The sequence below is a fragment of the Zootermopsis nevadensis genome, unplaced genomic scaffold (genome assembly GCF_977971745.1).
Source record: "Zootermopsis nevadensis isolate Lab colony 2312 unplaced genomic scaffold, Znev_1.0 Znev_ptg000021l, whole genome shotgun sequence".
In the NCBI taxonomy this organism is placed as follows: domain Eukaryota; kingdom Metazoa; phylum Arthropoda; class Insecta; order Blattodea; family Termopsidae; genus Zootermopsis; species Zootermopsis nevadensis.
This window is the reverse complement of record NW_028259153.1, coordinates 20782241-20807084: the sequence shown is the minus strand read 5'-3', so window position 1 is coordinate 20807084 and position 24844 is coordinate 20782241. Positions and strand designations below refer to the sequence as shown.

The following is a 24844-nucleotide window of genomic DNA, read 5'->3' as shown; positions in this document are numbered from 1 at the left end:
TATCTTAGAAGACGACGAACTGATAGCAGATTGAATGAAGATTGACTTCCAAAAAAGGTTTTGAACATGAAAACGCCGAACAAGGAGACCTTGATGAAGAGGGAGACAAGAAGTTATGAATGACATTACACAGAGGGACGGAAGAACACATGGAGAAATTGAAGAGGAGGAACAGAGTGAAGGGAGATAGAGGAGAGCCCTGGTTGTCAGAGGACTCTCCTGAAGTGGAAACTTCAGAGAAAATAGAAGAAACAGTCTGCTCTCTTAACGTGGTTAGCAATATTTTCTAAGTGATGCTCTATTCTTTCTCGTTATGGCAGTCTCTTCACCACAGAATCCAGACCGGTTCTGGAGCCCAACCGGTATTCTGTCCACTGTTTGAAGAAATTTCCCCTCTCTTGGCTAATTTGGATACGGTATGAAGCGTTCAACTTGACTCCATCTAATACCTAGGTTAAGAAGAATGTATGGAAGTTAGAATTATACCAACGCTCTTCCGATATGTCTGCATGACGTGGTACTCATTTAAGAACAAGGTAAAGTTTACCATTCCTCTGCATATTCCAAATTATTGAGAGTTCATTATATATGTGCTGCTAGCTGTCTGAATTTTAGAAGGGATTTTATGGGATTTGAGGTTCTCACTACGGTGAAGATGTCGATTTTGATGTTCTGGGCTGTAACGCCGTGAGGGCTGAACATTTATACGAAAATTTCGGATGAATGTAGTGTCTCTATCCTCAGCTGTCCTTCAATCGATCTATTCCATTGCCCTTATTGAAACTACTGCATTAATAAAGCCTTCATAATTTTGTAACTTATTTTAACATAGGCCTTTAGTAAGAAGAAACTTGTGGGACCTGAACTATGTTACATTTTGCCCTACAAAGTATACGAGTTTATTATGTAATTGGTTTTATGGAACACAGATAACATATGAATCATTCAGATCCAAATACTAGCTTCATTACAAACTCTTGCATTCCGATTTATGTCTGTGTCGGGAAAGAGATTGATTATATTCAGTGAATTACTATAAGAGAAGTTGTATACTTGTTCTTGATATGTATATAATATCAGGGAATGTTTAAGGAATTTTATTATTTTAAGAGGAAAAACTGAACTTGATTTCAAAGTACTGGATCCAAAATATATTGCGTGAGAAGTTGTATTAAGATTAAGTTAATATTGTTATACAAACTCCAGTTTATTAGGTATAATTTGGATGCATCTTCATTATCACCAACCACTTCCTGCTTAGAATAAATGGCGATAGTTCTCTTGAACTTGCGTAGCTGTGCCACATTGCGTGTATAATATGTAAACTAACATATTTATGTGATATTGTCACGTGACCGGGTGTGTTGCCGCTACAGGAATGGCTTTTCTGTGATGTACTGCTCTTTGTGAGTCGTCTTTGCAGCTCTGCATCTTTCGCCCTTACCGTAGGTTTATGCGGCGATAAGACACGAGGTGACAGAGTTAAGGATGCGCACAAACATAGCCGATGTGCACTACTGTGCAATGGAAACTATATGAAAGAACTGCTGTCAGGTGGCGGTGTGTTCACTCATTTGTTTCTTATTTCCGGTCTTTCATTTCGAGAAGGAACATGAAGAAGGACAGGCTCTGGCTCATCATCTGCGGAAAAACAATTATTATTATCATCTAAATTGGAGTTTTTATCGAATATATGTTGTGTGCAAGTTCTTACTATGCGTAGCCTGCAAATTCTTTGGTAAGATGCTAACCTAACATTTGCGTTGTGGTCTGGCACGTATTACGTAAAATGAAATTAAACTCTATGCAATTTTAGATCGGTACTATCAGACTTTAAAACTCCAAGTTACGTGTTGGTCGCCAAGTATCTTATGATTTCAATTCAGACACTAATATGAACTATTTATAAGGTTTTATATTTGGGTACTGTGTGTGAGGGCCTGGACTGTATTCATTACATCCAAATATATTTTTCAGTATCTGACTACAGTCAACAGGTTAGGTTACGTTAGGTTGGGTTAGGTTAGGATGGAGTGTGTTAGGTTAGGTTTGGTCACCTTACTTTGCATATTGTGGTTACGTTTGTATTGTCTTAGCTTTTGTTATTATGCGATAGTAATGTTGAGATCACATATCTGTCAATGTCATGTCATCTTCATGACAAAACCAACCCCAGGATTTGTTGAATGAAGACAAAAATTTTGTCATTTTAAGACTAATGTTCTCAGACTTCATTCTGCCGAACCTTATGTATCGTATTGACTATACCCACTTACATTTGAGATCGCAAACAGGTCAGGGACGTGTCACAGTCACAAAATTATCACCGTTTTCATTAATCAATTGTGTGTAAAATAGTAAGAAATCATTTAATAAACAATCATCCCGTGAAAACGTAATTGCGTGCCTTGCATCCTGTCTACCCGCCTTGCTTTCGGAAACATAAAACATAACATAATTGCTCAATAATATTCTTACACTCAGCATAGTTGCGTTGGAGACTGGAACAAACTTGCCAGCTGTAAGTGTAAACTCTTTGTTGGCTGAGGCGATGATGAACATCAGACAGCGCTGGAACGGGACAGGAGCTCCCACCCAGTCGCACCCCCAGGCCGCGTCTCTAACACTTTCAGCCTGAAACAATGTCAATATAATTAGAAATGAAATGTTTCTTTCATAAACCACTTTATCCAACACTTCGTTTCGAAATGTGTATGCAAACAAAAATATTTGTGATGGTCTCCGTGCCGAATTTTGAATTTTTGTTTGGCTGCCATCAAACCAACAATGAATCCTACATTTCGTGAAGCCGTGTTATAGTTCCATACTGTACTAAACATATAATTTCAAAATTTTATTATTTTCCGAAGTTATATTTCTGTGAAAAGTATTTGAACCTGTATATTAAATTATGCTATTTTATTAAGAATCAAAAATAATCTGTTAATAAATTATTCTTACCAGCACTGACAACTCATTTCCAAGCCAGCAAGTTAAAGTCAGAATGCAGAACCATTCCAAAAATACAAGAGTCGATTGGACTAGATCTACGTGGTCTCCCCAACTCTGTTGAAGAAAACAGTGCATTTTAGTGAGTGGATGGCATTCCGGGAGCCACAGTAAATTACTGAAATATAGTTTTGAACTAAGATTTTTTCCTAAAGAATTTAAAGTTTGAATAAATTTTATTATCCTCGTATTCTTTACTTAACGAATTTTTGATAATAGCATTTGCATTGGGTATCGTACCGTGATGAACGAGAAGACAACAGAACAGAGCGCTGTTAAAATAAGCAGAAACACACCGCACTGCACTGTGCTCCAACTGTCTTCGAAGGCCTGCATGAACCTGTGTATGAACACACAACATTAAATCATTACCTTTATGCTGCCTACATCGAGGCGTGAAATTGGTTTGTAGTGTCGATGTTATATTGTAATCTTACTGTTTTATCTGTTGGTGGTGCCGAATGCAGTCGTTCAGTTGTTTCTGCATGCGATGGAACACTTCCTCAGGGGTGAGGGGATGTTCCTCTCCATTCTGTTGGTTAGTCTCGGCCCCACAGTCCTGTTGTAATATGATATGTGTCTGTTTGATATCCAGTAGGGCCACTTTGAGTTTCTCCAGCTGACTGCACGCCACACACACTAACGTCGCGTAAAGGCTCAGGAAGCCACCGAACACACACGCGATGAGAATTGCTGCAAAGACCTTCCAGAAACGAAGTAGCAATTGACGTGAAAGAATATTTGCGTTTGAAAGGGGAATTTTGTTGACGGGAAATTGGTGCATAATCTAATAGGAGGTTATAACTAAGATGTGGGAGAAGATACATAGATTTTGTTGGGTAGATCTATGATGATCACATTACAGAATTACATTAAGATTGGTGTTAGGAATATATTATTTGGGGGGAGGGAGGTCGATAGATGTGGCTCAGAATTTTTAAAAACTTTCTTTCTGGTTATCCTCGGAACCTATTTCATGGTTTTGTTTCGTAGGTTATGGTTTAGTAAGGAGAGTAATGTTGATGATGCACTGTGGTCATGATATTTATTATACATTTTTTAGAAGTTGTAATTTATCTCTCGCAGCTGATCTCTATGTAATGCACTTTGAGTAGAACCATTGTCGTTGTCTGGGGATTGATATTAACCTTTTCAACAGACTAAGTCCAGAATCTTTTTCTCCCGATGATGGAAACAGCATTTGCTTCTGAAGAATTGTGTCGTTTCTAAACTAAGAGATATTTTTCGTCCATGAATATACATTACAGCTTTATCAAAAACCTTTACGCTAATCAAACTGATGCATAAATTATTGCCCAAAATTCTGTTAACATATACCATTAATTTTTCTTCCTTTTTTGTGGAATTTGGACATTTTTTGTAATAGGAAACATTTATTTTTCGCAGTACTTCGCCAAGGTGGTTGTACGTAATGCTTATAAAAGTATATTAATTCAATTCATTTCATTAATGTACTCGGCGACAACATTTTCTGTAGTACCAGTATTAGTATTAATATCTACCTGTGTCAAGTTCAAAATCTCGTACGCTGGGCTGGCAGAAGAATCGAAGGGATACCACTTGGTGATCATCATTTCACGATTCCTCACCATACGCACACCACTTTGAGGGAAATGTATTAGAAGTATGCAGGCTGGATAATATCGGGCAAATGATTGTGCGATCTGTATGTATCCAACCATCGTTAAACGTCCTGTTTCTGGGTCCCTGGTCGGAACTTCTTCCCACGTGAAGGAATCTGTCAGACTAATGAGGTGTTCGATGTCACGTTTCCTGTAACTGCAAGGGAAATAAATATTATTTTATCTGTAAACATATCCGCGATATTCTGTTCATTTCTTTGGCACTTTGTGTGACGTCAGAAGTCTTAAGAGTAATCTACTATTGGTATTTAATATATAATGGGGCTCTTTTCTTACCTAAATTCTCAAAAGCTTGAATTAATGGAATTCGTCGTCTATCTCACGTCACAAAACGAAACACAAGCAACTCGTCGTTTTTAAACAGCTAATTTTGTCATTCACTGCCCTTTAAGGGAGTCTGTTCGGTTTATCCGAAACACATTATAACATTGCCTTTGAGAAACTTTGAGTTACCTGAGGAAGAAGTGTTGCCACATAACGACCCCCATTCCAAAGACGACTCGAGAACTCTTCATTAATTCCTTTAAGTCTGAACTGACGAGGAAATCCATAAAACCAGACAAGCAAGTGATGTAGAAAGATACGGGGACGATTACGTTATATGCACTTCGAAGTGTTGTTGTTGAGTGCGTGTTGATTGGAATTCCAGCTGATCTGAGGGTGAGCAGAAGTTTGCGAAACCGATCCTCTGACACGGCTTTTGCGTTAATTTTCCTTGCATTCATGTTTCCAACGACTATGTTTAGGTCTGTAATTGTTTTGTAAATTGTAGTTGTTATGGTTCACAGTTTTACTCTAATCGAGCCGCAATTGACGAGTGTCTGTTAGTTTTAAGATGCCAAATGGAACTGAAACAAAAGTGTCTAGCTCGATGGTAATTCGTGCATGCGCACGAAAGTCCTGCGCTCTGTGTAGGATAATTGAAATGCTTTGTGTGATTGTATTTTCCCGAAAAGTCATGATACAATTTGGTTTATTGCGTTGAATTTTATGATTAATTTATAACAAACAAAGTTAAATATTGAACGCGAGTAGGAAATCTTTAATATCTGAAAGTTCTTCAGCTTTGTCGTGAAAGAAGTTTCATGAAGTTTAGTAATTATTCTTAAAGAGTTCAAAGTTCTTGGTCTCGCCTCACAAGAGCGTCGTGATACACATTCAGTAATAAGTACCCTGTTATAAATTGGAAAACATTTGTCTTCCGTGATTGTTCTGGTGGGCATTCATAATACAAATATATTTTGATGTTTGCAGTCGATATTCGTAATGTTCCACTGGTTTCGGTACATAAAAGAAAAATTTTCCTCTATTTTTGTGCGTGATAGGCCGTCCAGCTTTACGTGAAAATGTTATATTGCGATGAATATCTTTTATTTCATATAAGGCAAAATGCAACCAGCAGACTTCTTATAGTTAATGTACGTCTGCTTGCCTATCCCTGTACAACACACACGTTTTGGGGCGGAATACGTTAGCAACCAATCATTATCCTTAGCACATGGCATCATCTTTATAAATATCAGCCTAGTATGTGATGAAGTCTACAGATCATGAAAACCATCATATTGCAGCTTTGTACATTTAATTGTCTAACAGCGCGAGAAACTGATCGCCGTATTGTTTCTCAAACAAAACTGAAGTGAGTCCTGCATTTGCTTGTTCCGTTGTGCCATTTGCATCTGACGCTTAGTAATTTCCAAGTGTTTGTTTCACTTGAAAACTTGAGTTAATTATGCAGACATGAAATAACTCCGAATGACAGGTTTCTTGAAGAAGACTGTGTCTTGGGATGTTGCACCGTGTAAGTTTGTATACATTTACCGACGTTTCAGAGCTGCTTACTCCCTCCATCATCAGGGCGATGAAACGTCCGTTAATTTGTACGAGACTGCACGATGCAATAACCCATCTCATCTTCATACTCGCCGCCGTGAAGACCTGATATTTTACCCTTGACCTTTTGATCTATAATTTTTATAGCCTCTACTGTTTTAGTGAAAACTATAATCTTCTACATCAATACTTTAGAATTATTCCGTCTTGGTTCTTGATAATTTTTTTAAATTCATTGCTGTATGAAAGTACCTTGAACTTGTCAAATTTAATTTACGTATGAAAGATGTTTGGACATGTATTTTTGAGCATGTGTGTGATAATTAACTGTTGGAATTAATTGTTATCATGAATATGTGTGGAAATACTAGAAGTAGCTGCACATCTATTTTATTATATGTACAGAAGACTACACAATCTATTACTAACAATTTCTTCTGCTGTAATTCAGATAAATTTTAAATAAATTAAATGTTATATTCCGTGATTAGCTTCTCTGTTATTGTCTTTCATGTAGAGAAGGAACATGAAGAAAGATATTGATTGATTCATCATCTGCGGACAAAAGAGAAAAGAAGGCATTAAAAAGTACTGATGCGGCTGTGTGCAACGTAACATGTAGCATTTATTATTAATTTAAAATGTTTATAGGCACTTTTTAGATTGCGCTTTTCAAATTTCATTCCTGGTTAATCTAATATTCTTTGCGACGAATCAAGTCATTATAATTTTAAATTAAATGAGTTGATGGAGCTTCATGAGTCGAGGATTGGATATGAAGCTTTACACTTTACAATTTCGTGTTCATAAAAATGGACAGGTTGTTAATCAAAAGAGAGGAAGGGGGGAATATGTTACGTTGCTAATATCAAGCTCATATTGCGTGTAATTATATGGACATCTGCTACTACTCTTGATTCTGTTAATGTTGCAGACTGTGTACCCTGTCACATTATAAATGAGTTTTATTACATTCAGCATAGTTGAGTTGGAGACTGGAACAAACTTGCCAGCCGTGAGTGCAAACTCCTTGTTCGCTACGGCGATGATGAAGATCAGACAGCGCTGGAACGGGACGGGAGTTCCCACCCAGTCGCATCCCCAGGCAGCGTCTCTAACACTTTCAGCCTGAAACAGTGTGAATATAATTAGAAATGAAATGTTTCTTTAATAAAACATTTTATCCAACTCCTGGTTTCGAAATGTGTATGTAAACAAAAATTCGAGGCAACATCTATTAAGCTTACTTTCTTTTTGCACAGACTTCTAGTCCTACGAATGTGTAAATATCGTCGTATTTAGGTAATACAAATTAGAATTTATATATAAGCCTTACCACTCAGTCTAGCTCACGGCGTAACATGCTAGATTCCTGCGAAAATCAGATGACAGAGACCTAGTGGATTTAGATTGTGATTAGCATTTGCGTTTATATCAACTGCAGAGTCTGTTTACTGTAATTTGCATTGTAGGCATGTATGTTATTCATGAATTTCATACAAATGTTTCAAATGGAGGCCCTATGTTAATTTGAAACCCCGTTTTTCTGTATGTTACTTTCACACACTTTGCACTGTCTGTTCACTTGAACAACATGTTTCGAACCAGTGTTGCAATCATCAGGTTCATTTTCCTGCTGAACAGAAGTTGAAAAGTATGTGAAAATTGACGTACAGAAAAAATAAGTATCAACATAACACAACGGGATGCTACACTGCACACTTTATCTGAAACGTTGGTACCCACCTACAAGTCCACAACTCGTCACAATCCGTAAGACCAACATCGCCATATTTGTGATCGCCTCCGTGCCAAATTTTGAATGATTCATTAGCTACCGCCATCAGTCCAACATCTAACCCTGCATTTCGTGTGCAGCCGTGTTTAAGTTTCATAATGCACGATAAATATCTTAACAAAATATGATAATTTTTTGAAAGAATTTCCATAATCAATATTTGGACGATATTAAATTATCCTATTTTATAAAGAAACGAAAGTAAAATGTTAATAAATTATTCTTACCAGCACTGACAACTCATTTCCAAGCCAGCAAGTTAAAATCAGAATGCAGGACCAATGTAAAAATATAAGAGTCGCCTGGACTAGATCTACGTGGTCTCCCCAACTCTGTTGAAGGAAATAGTGCATTTTAGTGAGTGAAGCCACAGTAAATTACTGAAATATAGTTTTGAACTAAGATTTTTTCGTAAAGAATTTAAAATTTGAATAAATTTTATTATCCTCGAATTCTTTACTTAACGAGTTTTTGATAATAGCATTTGCATTGGGTATCGTACCGTGATGAACGAGAAGACAACAGAACAGAGCGCTGTTAAAATAAGCAGAAACACACCGCACTGCACTGTGCTCCAACTGTCTTCGAAGGCCTGCATGAACCTGTGTATGAACACACAACATTAAATCATTACCTTTATGCTGCCTACATCGAGGCGTGAAATTGGTTTGTAGTGTCGATGTTATATTGTAATCTTACTGTTTTATCTGTTGGTGGTGCCGAATGCAGTCGTTCAGTTGTTTCTGCATGCGATGGAACACTTCCTCAGGGGTGTGGGGATGTTCCTCTCCATTGGTCTCGGCCCCACAGTCCTGTTGTAATATGATATGTGTCTGTCTGATATCCAGTAGGGCCCCTTTGAGTTTCTCCAGCTGACTGCACGCCACACACACTAACGTAGCGTAAAGGCTCAGGAAGCCACCGAACACACACGCGATGAGAATTGCTGCAAAGACCTTCCAGAAACGAAGTAGCAATTGACGTGAAAGAATATTTGCGTTTGAAAGGGGAATTTTGTTGACGGGAAATAGGTGCATAATCTAATAGGAGGTTATAACTAAGATGTGGGAGAAGATACATAGATTTTGTTGGGTACATCTATGATGATCACATTACAGAATTACATTAAGATTGGTGTTAGGAATATACGTATTATTTGGGGGAACGGAGGTCGATAGATGTGTCTCAGAATCGTGTCCAGTTGCGGGATTTGGTATTTGGTGTTTTAATTTTACGAATTCTGTTACCATTATATTAGTTTGGGACCCAATAAATTTTTATATATTTGTGGATTTGTTGGTTGGAGTGATGAAACTGTCTCAAATTAACCGCAGTACTGAGTAAGAATGGCCTTTTTAATTCATGACAGACAAAATACAACTTTATAATTTCTTTAGGTACAGGTCTGTGCATATGAAGTGTAATCCGGTTGAATGAATTGTTTTTACGATGTGATAGGTCTTCACCAGCGTATGTACTGATGATAGGTGTTGCTCCACTGAATAGAAGGAAAGGTGGAACTCTGAAATTCTACCAAGACACGGGTTTCAAAACTTAAAAAAATTTTCAAAACTTAAAAAAATTTTCAAAACTTTTTTCTTCAACTGGCCATACCAACTTCAAGGTTTTGTTTCGAAGGTTGTGGTTTACTAACGGGAGTAGTATTGATGATGCACTATAGTCATGAGATTCATTTCACATTTTCTAGAAGTTTTAATTTATCTTTCGCAGCTGATCTGTACGTGATGTATCTTGAGTAGAACCATTGTCGTTGTCTGGAGATTGATATTAATTTTTTCAACAGACTAAGTTCATTAGCTTTTTCTCCCGATGATGGAAATAGCACTATCCGAAGAATTGTGTCGTTTGTAAACAAAGACAAATTTTTCGTCCAAGAATATATATTACAAAATTATCAAAAAAAATTTACGCCAATCAAAACACCGACACATAAATTAATAAGAATACATAATATGAGGTGCTATAGTAAAAATTTAGGATAATTTATATTCATGCACTATTGCCCAAAATTCTGTTGACTTGTTACCATATAGTACTAATTTTTCTTCTCTTTTGTGGAATTTGAATATTTTATCCTAAAACGAAATTAAATTCACTTCATTTCATTAATGTACTCGGCGACAACATTTTCTGTAGTACCAGTGTTAGTATTAATATCTACCTGTGTCAAGTTCACAATCTCGTACGCTGGGCTGGCAGAAGAATCGAAGGGGTACCACTTGGTGATCATCATTTCACGATTCCTCACCATACGCACACCACTTTGAAGAAAGTGCATTATAATTACGCAGGCTGGATAATATCGGGCAAATGATTGTGCGATCTGTATGTATCCAACCATCGTCAAACGCCCTGTTTCTGGGTCCCTGGTCGGAACTTCTTCCCACGTGAAGGAATCTGTCAGACTAATGAGGTGTTCGATGTCACGTTTCCTATAACTGCAAGGGAAATAAATAATATTTTATCTGTAAACATATCCGCGATATTCTGTTCATTTCTTTGGCACTTTGTGTGACACAAGTTTTAAGCGTAATCTACTATTGGTATTTAATATATAATGGGACTCTATTCTTAATTAAATTCTCAAAATCTTGTTTTCATGGAATTCGCGGAAATATCACTTTTTTTAATTTGTACTCGTCGTCTATCTCACGTCACAAAACGAAACACAAGCAACTCGTCGTTTTTAAACAGCTAATTTTGTCATTCACTGCCCTTTAAGGGAGTCTGTTCGGTTTATCCGAAACACATTATAACATTGCCTTTGAGAAACTTTGAGTTACCTGAGGAAGAAGTGTTGCCACATAACGACCCCCATTCCAAAGACGACTCGAGAACTCTTCATTAATTCCTTTAAGTCTGAACTGACGAGGAAATCCATAAAACCAGACAAGCAAGTGATGTAGAAAGATACGGGGATGATTACGTTATATGCACTTCGAAGTGTTGTTATTGAGTGCGTGTTGAGTGGAATTCCAGCTGATCTGAGGGTGAGCAGAAGTTTGCGAAACCGATCCTCTGACACGGCTTTTGCGTTAATTTTCCTTGCATTCATGTTTCCAACGACTATGTTTAGGTCTGTAATTGTTTTGTAAATTGTAGTTGTTATGATTCACAGTTTTACTCTAATCGAGCTGCAATTGACGAGTGCCTGCCAGTTTTAAGATGGCAAATGGAACTGAAAAAAAAGTGTCTAGCTCGATGGTAATTCGTGCATGCGCACGAAAGTCCTGCGCTCTGTGTAGGATAATTGGAATACGTTGTGTGATTGTACTTTCCCGAAAATTCATGATACAGTTTGTTTTATTTCGTTGAATTTTATGATTAATTTATAACGCTACAAAGTTCAGTATTGGACCCGAGTGGGAATTTTTTAGTATTTGAAAGTAGTTCAGCTTTGTCGTGAAAATAAGTTTTATGAAGGTTAGTAATTATTCTTAAAATGTTCAAAGTTCCTGGTCTCGCCTCACAAGAACGTCGTGATACACGTCCAGTAATAGGTTTCGTGTTATAAATTGGAGAACCATTTGTCTTTCGGGATATGTTCTGCTGGACATTTCTAATACAAACTTGTTTTGATATTAGCAGTCGATATTCGTAATGTTCCACTGGTTTCGGTACATAAAAGAAAAATTTTCCTCTATTTTTGTGCGTGATAGGCCGTCCAGCTTTACGTGAAAATGTTATATTGCGATGAATATCTTTTATTTCATATAAGGCAAAATGCAACCAGCAGACTTCTTATAGTTAATGTACGTCTGCTTGCCTATCCCTGTACAACACACGCGTTTTGGGGCGGAATACGTTAGCAACCAATCATTATCCTTAACACATGGCATCATCTTTATAAATATCAGCCTAGTATTTGATGGAAACCCTCATTATGCAGCGTTATACATTGTAATGGGTTCGAATTTTATAATTCATAAAGATTTACAACAAGTTAATGCTAAGAGGTATTTAGCGGATTGCCATAAAAATTATTATCCATCTTGAAAAAGTAATTTTCCCTGAACTTATCATATTTACCGCCTTTATTGAATTCCGAAAATACATTAAAATGTTTGCAAGAGCCTTGTTTTGGTCCGTGTTTCTGAGCTAAATGAATCGAGGCCCAAAGTCTGTTTATTCATATTTAGTTTTAATATTATTCTTCCATCTGCGCTAAAGTATTTCAAGTGATGCTTTCCTTGCAGATTTATATAGGAACATATTTAATGTTTTCTTTCAATTTCTATATCGTTCTTCCAAATTTCCGCTTTCCAAGACACTTCGGCGTCGTTTACCGAACTTGATGTTGAAATGCATTTCTAGGCTCAACTGTGTTAAACATGTATTTTGGCTGCCTTACGTCGATTGGCATTACGACGCTGAGTGTATGTGTTCTAGTGTCCGTTTCGGGTGGAATTCTGAGTCTCTCCTGCGGTAAAAGTTGCTTTTTGGAGGCGTTGCTACGATAGTACGCAAATTAAGTCTTTGCGAGTGAAAGTCGCAATGCACGTAGTATAATTGTCGCTCTTCTCATGCCTTTGTCGCTGTAGAAGATTTGAGTGAATGAGCCACCGAGTTAGAACAGGTGGAGTGTCGAAAGAAATAAAATTTGAGATTTTACTCTTGACCGTTTTACCAACTAAAATTTTTATAGCCTCTACTGTTTTAGTTAAAACTTTTTTCTTATAAATCCATAGTTTAGAATTGCTCCGTCTTGGATCATGATAATTTTTGTTAATTCATTATTATATGGAAGTACTTAGAACTTCTCAAATTTAATTTACGTATGAAAGATCTTTGGACAAGTATTTTTGACCATGTGTGTTAACAATTAACTGTTCGATTTAATTGATTTCATTAATATGTACGGAAATACTAGAAGTAGCTGCATATGTATTTTATTGTGTGTACAGAAGACTTCATAATCCTTGCTAACAATTTCTGATGCTCTACTTCACATACATTTTTTCGTAATATTATACTCCGTGATTAGAGTCTCTGTTCTTGTCTTTCATGTGGAGAAGGAACATGAAGAAAGATATTGATTGATTCATCATCTGCGGACAAAATAGAAAAAAACCCCACTATATTAAAAAGTACTGAAGCGGCTGTGTGAAATGTAACATGTACTATGCAATATGCATTTAAAATTTTTGTAGGTACCTTTTAGATTAGCTAATCTTTTCACACTCCGTTTCCGATTAATCTACTATATATTGTTTTCGACAAACGAAATCATTATTATACGTTGAGTCGAGGATTAGATATTGAGCTTTACACTTTAGAATTTCCTGTTCATAAAGAATTAACAGATTGTTAATCAAAAGAGAGTAAGGGGAGGTATGTTACATTGCTAATATCAAACTCATATTACGTGTAATTATATGGACACCTGCTACTTCTTTTGGTCATGTTATTGTTGCAAACTTTGTGCCCTCTCATATAATAAATGATGAGTGTTCTTACATTCATCATGGTCTTGTTGGAGACAGGAACAAAGTTGTCAGCCGTGAGTGTAAACTCCTTGTTGGCCGCGGCGATGATGAAGATCAGACAGCGCTGGAACGGGACAGGAGTTCCCACCCAGTCGCAACCCCAGGCTGCGTCTCTAACACTTTCAGCCTGGAATAATTTGGGAAGCATTGAAACGTATGAATATAAATAAGGGCTTAATCACATTGACACTGTGCGTTATAGCACAATATAACGTTCGTACGTGATTTTTTTTGAAGTCAACACTCAATATTGAATGTAATTGTAGGTTTAAAAAGTGAACGTTATTGTGACAAAGGTGGTATTGCGACGACGTAGACGTTAACAAATTTATATTTGGATGAGGACTCAGTGAGCAGATACGATACATGCAAATTATGTTGCGGTGCATATAGTGATGATTCGTTGGATGTGAAACCCGTCTACATTATAAAGTTAGAAGGTAAAAGACGTCACATTTCTGATAAAATCACCAATACACTAATAATTCAAGCACATTAATAATACAAAAAATTAAGTAAAAAATGTGTGTTTAAGATTTCCAGTTAATTTTACCTGTTCTGACAGCTCACTTCCAAGCCAGCAGAATACATACAGGCAGGAAGTCAACAGAGAATACAAGAGTAGGGCCTGAGATACGTCAGTGTAATCTCCCCAACTCTGCCAAATGAAATATTCATGTACTTCAGATTACGTGCGACAGATAGATATTATACATTAATACAGTGAGTCATCTGTCTTCCCTAATTCCATTCATTTACACAAATTCAAAATATTTAGACGTTAATTAAACAGAACAGAGATACAAATTTAATAAAGTAGACGTTCTCGCGTGAATAAGAGGTTTTAAAATACTGTACTAATTATACTACATAAATGTTTCGCTCTGTCGATAATGTATTTAGCATTGCACTAATATACAAGACATAATGTTGTTCAGAACCTGGGAAAAATTACCAAGCCTTTAGAATAAATACAACTATGCTTTTAATGAAAGCGTGACAATTTATTTCTTACTTATAAAAGCTGTATATGTCTAAGAATGACAAGCCAATCTGTGCAGTATCTTACTCGATTTGGCTATAGGCTTTGTCGTTTTGTGCGGAATATATTGTGAGCAGTACTTTCCATTTAGAAATTTTCTGTGCAATGTAGGAGTGAAAGGCAATCGATCATAGTCATGGATTACTGCAATTCAAAATTTTCGCTCATTTAGCATTGCTTAAAATGCATTTCTACATTCAGGAAACCATACCACACCTTTGTTACGAATTTTTTTAATCATACCAAGGAGAATATGTGATGTTTTGATCTGAAGCTTATTCTCGGGATACCACCCGTTTCATGTGATTTAAAGACGAAAAAATTGTTATGCCCTTCTGTACCCTGAGAATATAAGGACAAAGATGTTTCTCGAAACGTTGTTATTTTTGCACATTGCCGGAGAAGAATTTATTATATGTGATGTTTATTGTTGGAATCAGATAGACCAAATAGATGATCAGAGAGTGACATCGATTTATGGAATATTGAAGCAGATCATAGTAAAAAGTAACCACTGTCATGTTAAAGTTTGTTGAGTTCTTTACCGTGATAGCAGAGAAGGCGACAAAACACATAGCTGATAATAAAATCAGAAACACTCCACACAGCGGATGAGTCAGCGTGCTTTCCAACGTCTCCAGATATCTGCAAAATGGTAGGATTATGTAGAAAACATACTTTATTCTATGAATGAACACAAGACGAAATTTGTTTGTCAACCGCTAAACATGATCGGACCGTTTTATCTGTTGGTGATGCCGAATGCAGTCGTTCAGTTGTTTTTGCATGCGATGGAACACTTCCTCAGGGGTGTGGGGATGTTCCTCGCCATCCTGTTGGTTGGTCTCGGCCCCACAGTCCTGTTGTAATATGATATGTGTCTGTCTGATGTCCAGTATGGCCGCTCTGAGTTTCTCCAGCTGACTGCACGCCACACATACGAACGTAGCGTACAGACATTGGAAGCCAACAAATAAGCATATTACGAAGAGGGATGCAATGCCCTGTGGGAGATGAGTAATTCAGTTATTTAGATTAGAAAACTAAATTATAGACTTAAAGAAAATATACAACATAGATGTTACTTGGTTTTCACTGGTCATCGAGCTTAAAGGAATTTTGTTCTCTGGATTTGTGAATTGTGTTTATTGGGTTTTGGCGCCGTATACAAGAGTGCATGGCACCAAAACCCAGAAGATCACAATCCACATTTTTCTGTTATGAAAACCTTAAATATCATATCTCGTAAACCTTTGATTTAGTGCAATTTATACTCATAAGAAATATATTCTGTTGAGATATTAACGTTTCAGAATTAGATTTTTGGCACAGTGGCCGGTCTTGTGGCTATTTGCTAACAGCTTTGTAAGTTTTGAAGAAATTTTGATCTTTATCATTTTACAACGTTTGATTAAAGTTAAATACTTTTAAAATTCGGAATATTACTTGTGTGAAGTTCGCAATTTCGTACGCTGGGCTCTCCGATACGTCGAAAGGATACCACGTTGTGAAGAAGACCATGTCGTGGTTTAGGATAATGCGAAATGTGCTCTGGATACTGTGGTATCCGATTAGGATTGCTGGTACGTATTGTGCAAGTCTTTGGATGAGCGGGATGTACCCAGCCTTTGTCAAATATCCGGTGTCTGGATCTCTAGACGGCAGTTCTTCCCAGGTGAATGTATCCGTCAGACGAATTAGGTATTCGATTTCACGTCTACGATAGCTGCAATGCATATTCATAAGTACAGTAGTTAAAGGAAGTGAATAGCCGACATGTATTATAATATTCACTATTATATATATATACAATATCAGCTCCATTACTGATTATTTATTACCCTTTGTATTGGTGCGTCTAGAAGTGAAAAGAGTCTTTATTAGTGCATGAAAAGAATTGTTTGTAGGAACTTAAGAAAATGCTGCCATATTTGTACATAAATAACAGATGATCCTAAATATTTACCTTAGTCTGTCTTGTTTTATAATGTCCTGGACATTAGTGTGACAATAGATGCAAGTATGCTACATTCTGATTAATATGCAAGTTAGATATTTGACCACTGTTAAACTCATTATTTTATTACAACAATTTTCTTTTAAATATATATATATATATATATATATATCGTAAAGACCTGTACCTGAGACTGAAATGTATCCATGTGACGAGTTGCATTCCTACTAATATGCGGATTTTCTTCATGGCTTGTACCAGTTGATTTCTATGAACATACGAATCTATCCAAAGGCATACGCTGGTGGTGTAAAAACACACTATAATAAACACGTTATAAGCGGTATTAGCATTTGATACTGATTTTATGTTGAGTGGAATTCCTCCCAGTCTCAATAGAGACAGAAGGGTCTTGAACCGACGCTCATTAAGATTTGTGTCACACGAAGTATAAGTCTTCATTTTAATGTTAATGTGCTTCAGGTATAAACCTTATAAGTTGTAACTATTAACCGATTTTAATATTTCAGAAAGATGCGAGATCTTTATTCGAATCTGTGTCCTTCAGACAGAGAATTCAAAATGTGACTGAGGAGTTTGAAAGTCGAAACATGTATAAAATGTGTTCACCACAAAAGCACTCTAGGAAACTGTAAAATATTGATGAAGCACGAAAAGAATGCTTTTCGTCTGCGTATGCGTGTAAAAATCGGGCGGAGATCCTGTCTATAGATCAATTACACAGTATAAGATACCTGTTCCAAAAGAAAAGAAAAAACTTAAGCGACTAAACTGGGTTTAGTTATTGAAGATGTGGATTAATTTATAACGTCGAGAAGTTTAATTCGAAATAAAATGGAAATCGTTACCTTACACAGAACTTGTACAGATCACTTTCGGTAAACAACTAAATATAATGCAGCGTGATTAGTTGAACTTTATAATCTTTTAAACAAAAGAATTTATGTTCAATCTGTATATGACTATACTTTGATTCTGTTTATACTTCTATTTTAATTGAGGGTGGGCGCTCGGACGTTTACTTTACGTGCAGTGGAATATATTTATTAACAACTAACGTTCCCTGCCCATTTACAGAGATAGTTTGCAAAAATATGTATACATCATCAGCTTCTCCATATCTGCCTGTCTGTCCTCATGTATCTCAAGGCTTTATTTCAACAACTATCAGACTGATTGTGGGTACTAACTGTGTAGTAGCCCGATGCATCAGACTGAGAATTGAGTGTCCTCCTCCGAACGTGGGGACCTGTTATACATCATGTGAGGTTCTCGCCCACCTCCTTGCTGATGTTGTTTTGAGTCCTGAAGATGGCAGAAGTGTGATCCTCCGAATCTTTTGTACCTATCTACAAGCCCACACGACGTTTCAGTTCGGAAGACTAACGTCAACTCTGATTGGTTATAATTGGCAAAGTACGCGTTTTTTTATTCTGTATGATGATTGTACCGAACATGTATCGGTAGACATTTTGTAGTTAGTATACAGTAAGAAGGACCTAAGTCAGTAAAAATCACGATTGACTGAAACCGTTCTTAAGAGCACCAAATATATTACATCAAATGAAACTGTAGGATGATGAACAGTCGGCAGGTGCAGTGAGAATTTGGAAGGAGACGGTGGACTGTTCCAAGGTTCTGTCTATTCGTCTATTGGGTCTGAGAAATGCACTTGGAACTTGATGGAGACAGCCAGAAATCCTGTCGAGAGTTAATCCGTAAATGTTTGGAATTATACCACTGTACAATAATTCTGGGATTTAAGAAGGGCACCATCACGCTATTTTATTCGAACTCCTCGTGATGTATTGCCAGTGAAGTAGTTCTCAGCTATTAAAGATCTTCACACACGAGCCTACCAAGCCAAAGAGACATTTTTTCTGAAGGATCTGTCAGTTTCTGAGGCACATCAAGTCGGAAAGTCATTTTCATATTTGCCGCCGTGGGAACTTCAAACCTCGCAAGAATAAGTGTGGCTGAGTCCATATTTCGAATCTCATTTCTGACACATGTAAATGGATAAAGAAGACAATGGGGTTTGTGTTTTTCATTAATATATTCAGAGCAAAACAGATTGGGAAATACATAACTTGAACATTATCATTTCATGAGGACTGTTGTAAAGAAGCGATTAGGTATGTTTCCTACTGATACACTTATAGTTATGTTAAATAACGTTACACTCCCTGATTGTTGTCTGCATTCTTGTCTTTCATGTGGAGGAGGAACATGAAGAAGGATATCGATTGATTCATCATCTGTGAACAAAATTGATACACATGGTATTATAAACCAAAAGTCCAGCCGAAGAGTTTACGAGAAGAAGTGGCTATTTGCAGCTTATTGGCAGTGCGAACTGCTATAAAGATAAAATATTCATATGGGATAATGTAATTGAGTAGTATTTACAGTCAGTCAAGCTTTCTCGTTTTACGAGAATCCTCCATCAGAAATTGATTGTAGCGAAATTTTTAAAATAATTCTCTGGCTTATATGATCGTAGGACGTACATTTTCGTTTTAAAAAAGTAAGAATAAACATCTCGTTTGTGATATAGGTAAGAATATGAAGATCGAGTTATTCAATTTGTTACTTTTTTTACGAATATCCTCACAAGTGTATGTCGTGTCACAATTACACTACGATGAGTGTTCTTACATTCATCATGGTCTTGTTGGAGACTGGAACAAACTTGCCAGCCGTGAGTATAAACTCCTTGTTGGCTTTGGCGATGATGAACATCAGACAGCGTTGGAACGGGACAGGAGTTCCCACCCAGTCGCACCCCCAGGCCGCGTCTCTAACACTTTCAACCTGAAATAATTAGGAAAACATTGTCACTTACTTTCACGAACAGTAATATTTTTTAAAAAAGTAGCACATTGCAGACTTATAAGTTCTTTTCGAAATTAAGAACGTTTATTTTAAAGTTGACGTTTCAAGGCTCATTGGTACGGCGGCATATAAACTGATTTCATGGAGTTCTGTCCTTCTGGAGAAGCTAATAATCTCCTAGGTAATTATAGAACATAAAATGTTGAATATCTTCTGCAAATAGGGAGGTTTTCACGGTTACAAGAATCTCGTGTACGAATTTGCTGGTCAGATATGACAAAACGCGAGCTTTATATACAATGTCAGGCAGATTACATACGTTAGAAAACGATGTAACAAATTTAGACGGACACATGAACATAATTGCAGGACATGCACTGCTAATAGTTCGGAATGTTGATAATAATAAGTTATGAAAACGTAACTTGAAATCCACATGTAAGTGTTCCAGATATTCTTACCCCTTCTGATAGCTCGTTCCCGAGCCAGCAGTACACACACATGCAGCCTGTCTGCACTATATATACTGCTAGAGCCTGCGATACATCAGTGTGATCTCCCCAGCTCTGCGAAATGAAATATTCAATTAACCTGCTAGGCTAGAAATCATTTACGTTTTGACATAAAATAATATTGTGCAACCTCTGATTCCATTTAAGCGGGACTATGCCTAGACCACGGCCTTGCCCAATTTATAACTTGTGTTGGGCAAGGCCGTGGTCTAGGCTTCCCCGGTTTCTCCGTGGCATCCCAACAATTACTCCATTCACACACAGAAGAAGGCAATGGCAAACCACTTCTGGATCATCTGCCAAGAACGTATATGAACAGGTCCCAGTCCGAGAAAAGGATGGAAGGATCCTGTTCATATGGACCTGTCGTCAGACAGAACACTAAATAAATAAAATAAAATGTACGTGTAAAGTATTTAGAAATTTTACAATTTAGTCTGAGTGTTAATTTGCAAGTGACACGAAATGGTTACTTGATAGACAGGATTAGTAGCAAATGGTAAATGAAACATTTGTAATTGGATAAACATTTTCTTGGATATTATCCATCGTCTAGTAAATTAAAATATAAAACGACGTTTCGGAGATGGGGCTCTCTCCTGTCCGGAGACAGGGATTAGCACTATCTAATGGGCCCAACTGAGTACGTACCTGATCGGAGATATAGCAGCATCTCCGAAACGTCGTTTTATATTTTATTTTACTAGACGATGGATAATATCCAAGAAAATTTTTATTGAAATGACTCACCATCGTCAAGAACTTTTAGATTTGATATTTGTAAATGGATTTGATTCTATGAATTAAGATTGTTTACCATACGAGTTTACTTCGCTAACTAGTTTGTTTTGAATATTGCATTTTAAATGAGGCTCTACACGTATCTACCACTATCATGCGAACATTGTACTTTACCGTGATAGCTGAGAAGGCGTCAAAGCACATCGCTGATAAGAAAATTAGAAATAGTCCACATAGAGGAAAGTTCATTGTGTCTTCCAATACTTGGATATACCTGGAAAAGTGCAAGATGATGTAGCGAAATGAATGTTTTCTCTTTCGAAACAATAACGTCATTTTAGACTTAAACAATTTTAATTACCACCGCACCGTAATATTTTCTGGTGGTGCCGTATGCAGTCGTTCAGTTGTTTCTGCATGTGACCGGACACTTCCTCAGTGGTGAGGGCCTGTCCCTCCAGTCGATCGGTCTCGGCCCCACGGTCCTGTTCTGATGTGACACGTGTCTGTCCGATATCCAGTAGGGCTGCTCTGAGTTTCTCAACCTGGCTGCAGGCTACGCAAACCAGCGTAGCGTACAGACTCGGGAAGCCAAAATATGTGCATGCCATGAATAGTGACGCAATGCCCTGTGAGATGGAGGATTTGATTATTCTGATTTAATGTGTAATTTAAATAGGCGTGGTATTAAAATCGAAGAAGTGTTTTAAAATAACCATAGCACGTTATAGAATCTAACCGAGCGGCGTATTTTATACATCTCCTCTTAAACACTAATACAAATGTTTCTTGGACTAACTGTTATTTTATTAATACAAGTGTGTATCGACAGAACGGGTGTGTATCATCACAAGTCTTTTGAAGAACTGACACTACATTGACACAATATCCAGCTCATTACTTTCATTGTGAATTATTTTCGTGTTTTACTTACGTTATTATCTATCAAAGGAATTTAATATTCTAAAAATAAGTAGGCCTACTTGTAGGAAATACTGTGGTATGAAAATAATGGAAACTATTTTACATTTACAGATAGATTTCTTTTTACAATTTTCTCGAAAAATTTACTTTGATGAAATTTGTGTTGGGGATGGTTGTTTTCTGAGATGTCGCGTCGCATAGTCTGGTGACGTTGGGCTACATTACACAGGTACTTGCTGCCTCCATTATCAGGGCGATGAGTAAGTCGTGCCGTGAGTTATGGGAACTTATCAGACTAGGTTGCACCTTTGGCGAATCATTGGGTACGATGGCGAGGATCTGGTTAATAAGTAGATTATGATAATCTCATTTGTGACACAATGTGGTCCTGTACCTGCCGGAGTACACTATTTCGGAAACCAGAACGCTACGATCCAATTCTTCACGGCCACTAAACGCCAAATCTCATAAAGTTTAATAATTGTAAGAATTTTTGCATTACCTGTGTGAAGTTTGCAATTTCATACGCCGGGCTCGATGAGAAGTCGAAGGGATACCAGTTAGCGAAGACCATATCATGGCTTAGCACTATGCGCACTGTACTCTGAGTGCCGTGGAATATGCATACGACAGCCGGTGTGTACACTGCAAATCTTTGGATAATCGGAATGTATCCGGCCTTTGTCAGATATCCAGTGTTAGGATCTCTGGTCGGCAGTTCTTCCCAGGTGAAAGAATCCGTCAGGCCAATCAGGTGCTCGAGTTCGCCTTTACGATAGCTGTAACAGGAATAAACATTCAATTATATGTTTTCAGTAACTTATAGTAGTGGATAACTGACGTGACGTAACGGGTAGGTCCAGTCATTATAATCATCTACCGCAATATTGATAAATTTAACGCCATGCAACACGGTCATTCTTGAGAATCGAAAAGTACATTTTACAGTGAGCATATTTGACGTTTGTGCTGTGCGTGAATACTGCGTTGTTTTCCGCGTTTCCGTCAGTTACAAAAATTTTGCGAATGCAGTAATGTCGTAAGTTACGTTCACCTACGTTTACGGCTGTGCTGAAAATATTCCTCGTCCCATCGGCTCTGATATGTTCCCCACAAGACCTTCACTTGGCATATAAGGCGGGACACTCAAAGGTGAATGATATGTCTGAGGTCTTCGCTGTGTGGATTTTTAAAACAGTCACTTCGTCTTGCGAAGCGAATGTTCAGTCCAAATTCCAGTTTCGTCCAACTTCGCTCTGTTGCCACTTTTCTTTCCCTTCTAATAAGGCGGACACGTGCAGTTTCTTCTCCCACCTCAAATTTTCGCCCGTCCGCCATTTTGTTACAACGAATTGCAGGTATTTAGAAACGACAGCGAATGAGTTGACGTTCGAACCAAGTTTCGTGAAAGTCGTTTGGCTGGTTCAAATTTTAAACACTTACACAGATCGATGCTCTCAAAAACTACATTTTGTTTTGCAGTTTGTGCAATATTTATTTTACGAATAAATGCAAATTCTGAATGTGGTACTCTAGGCCTACATGTTAAAGATTTTTTTTATTATTTTCGTAGAGATTTATTGATCTAGAATAAAGTATTATTTTCAAAGAATGCAGTATAATTTGACATACTGTACCTGAGACTGAAATGAATCCACAGTGAGAGTACCATTCCCATTAAAACCCGTAATTTCTTCATGGCTTGGTCCAGTTGGTGTCTGTGAGTGAACGTATCCATAGCAAGACAAAACATAGTACAATAGTAACAGAAGATAATAAACACACTATATACGGTGCGAACTTTTGATATTGACTTCATGTTAAGTGGGATTCCTCCCAATCGCAGTAAAACCAAAATAGTCTTAAACCGACGCTCATCCAGGTTCCTGTCACTGGAGATAACAGGCTTCATTGTAATGTTGCTATGCGATGTGTTACGTGTAACTGTCACGGGTTTGTTTTGATGAAAAGGATGTCTACTTCTTGCAAGTCTGTAGCCGTCAGATGGGCTATACGAAGTGTTACTGAGCAGTTTGAAACATGAAATATATAGAATTCTGTGTGCACCACAGAACTATACTTCCAGAAAGCTGTAAAATATTGATGAAACACGAAACCTGTCGGCCGTCTTAGTCCATGCGTGTTAAAATCGGTCGGAGACGATGCCCGTAGATCAATTTCAGTGCGTAAAGTAGCGGAGTTGTTCGAAACTTATTGGAACTTGACTGGGCTGAGTTATTAAAACGTATTAATTTATAAAACAAAATTTAATGGATATCAAAACTTTGTTTCTGTTCTCAAAGAAGTATGTTTATAGATAGCTTTCAAGAACGGATTACTAATGGTAATATTTGAACCTAATAGACATGTAACACGAATATGTAAATAAAAATTATTTTAAATAACGCGGAACATTATGAAGTTTACTTTTACCCTAATGTAAATATTGTTAAAATAAGTATGAGTGAGGTGGACGGAACATGTAGTACTCATACGGGAGATTAGAAATGCATACAAAATTCAGTGGCGTAGTCTGCAAGGAAGAGGCCTGTATGAACAAGTAGTGTAATGCTAAATTAGATCTTAGGTATGTAAGGCGATGAGGGAGCGAACGTATTTTATGTTCTTCGAAACGTCGGAATCTACCTACAAGTCCATAAGACTTTACTATCCACAAATCAGAGGGACAATTTCATCGCCCCGAGGACCTCAGATGTCGTATATGCATGTTCTTATTTCTTCACTGTTGAGACGTTGAAATTAAATAACTTCCAGGTCTCGGCAAAAGCAGTTGAATGTATTTTACTAATGATATATTATGATTGGGGTCCCGGGTTCGATTCCCGGCGGTGCCCGAATTTATAACTTGTGTTGGGCAAGGCCGTGGTCTAGGCAACACGGAGTTTTCCTCCGTGGCATCCCAACAATTACTCCATTCACACACAGAAGAAGGCAATGGCAAACCACTTCTGGATCATCTGCCAAGATCGTATATGAACAG

The 24844-nt window shown here is 37.3% G+C and overlaps 5 protein-coding genes across 6 annotated transcripts in view; 1 reads left to right on the top strand and 4 right to left on the bottom strand.

The window, feature by feature from the left end:
* Positions 1 to 24844, top strand: part of LOC110833841 (lutropin-choriogonadotropic hormone receptor) — a 137309-nt gene that overhangs the window by 19118 nt on the left and 93347 nt on the right. The gene's annotated exons all lie outside the window — the stretch shown is intronic.
* Positions 1525 to 5502, bottom strand: LOC110830166 (4-vinylanisole receptor). The gene is made up of 6 exons (XM_087352612.1): positions 5127 to 5502; positions 4533 to 4809; positions 3447 to 3712; positions 3250 to 3349; positions 2479 to 2634; positions 1525 to 1641 (listed from the first exon to the last, which is right to left on the bottom strand). Exons 1-6 carry the CDS (start codon positions 5396 to 5398, stop codon positions 1582 to 1584), a joined length of 1131 nt encoding a protein of 376 aa, XP_087208738.1. The 5' UTR covers positions 5399 to 5502; the 3' UTR covers positions 1525 to 1581.
* On the bottom strand, positions 6936 to 11470 carry LOC110830165 (4-vinylanisole receptor). The gene is made up of 7 exons (XM_087352621.1): positions 11109 to 11470; positions 10487 to 10763; positions 9004 to 9260; positions 8807 to 8906; positions 8532 to 8636; positions 7479 to 7634; positions 6936 to 7061 (listed from the first exon to the last, which is right to left on the bottom strand). The coding sequence occupies exons 1-7, from the start codon at positions 11378 to 11380 to the stop codon at positions 6981 to 6983; spliced, it is 1248 nt and encodes a 415-aa protein (XP_087208747.1). The 5' UTR covers positions 11381 to 11470; the 3' UTR covers positions 6936 to 6980.
* On the bottom strand, positions 13209 to 17349 carry LOC110830144 (4-vinylanisole receptor). The gene is made up of 7 exons (XM_022064673.2): positions 16998 to 17349; positions 16300 to 16579; positions 15592 to 15857; positions 15399 to 15498; positions 14365 to 14469; positions 13783 to 13938; positions 13209 to 13373 (listed from the first exon to the last, which is right to left on the bottom strand). Exons 1-7 carry the CDS (start codon positions 17270 to 17272, stop codon positions 13293 to 13295), a joined length of 1263 nt encoding a protein of 420 aa, XP_021920365.2. The 5' UTR covers positions 17273 to 17349; the 3' UTR covers positions 13209 to 13292.
* Positions 18869 to 23755, bottom strand: LOC110830135 (odorant receptor 70a). Its single transcript, XM_022064657.2, has 7 exons — positions 23481 to 23755; positions 22346 to 22622; positions 21289 to 21548; positions 21094 to 21193; positions 20128 to 20232; positions 19490 to 19645; positions 18869 to 19089 (listed from the first exon to the last, which is right to left on the bottom strand). The coding sequence occupies exons 1-7, from the start codon at positions 23753 to 23755 to the stop codon at positions 19009 to 19011; spliced, it is 1254 nt and encodes a 417-aa protein (XP_021920349.2). The 3' UTR covers positions 18869 to 19008.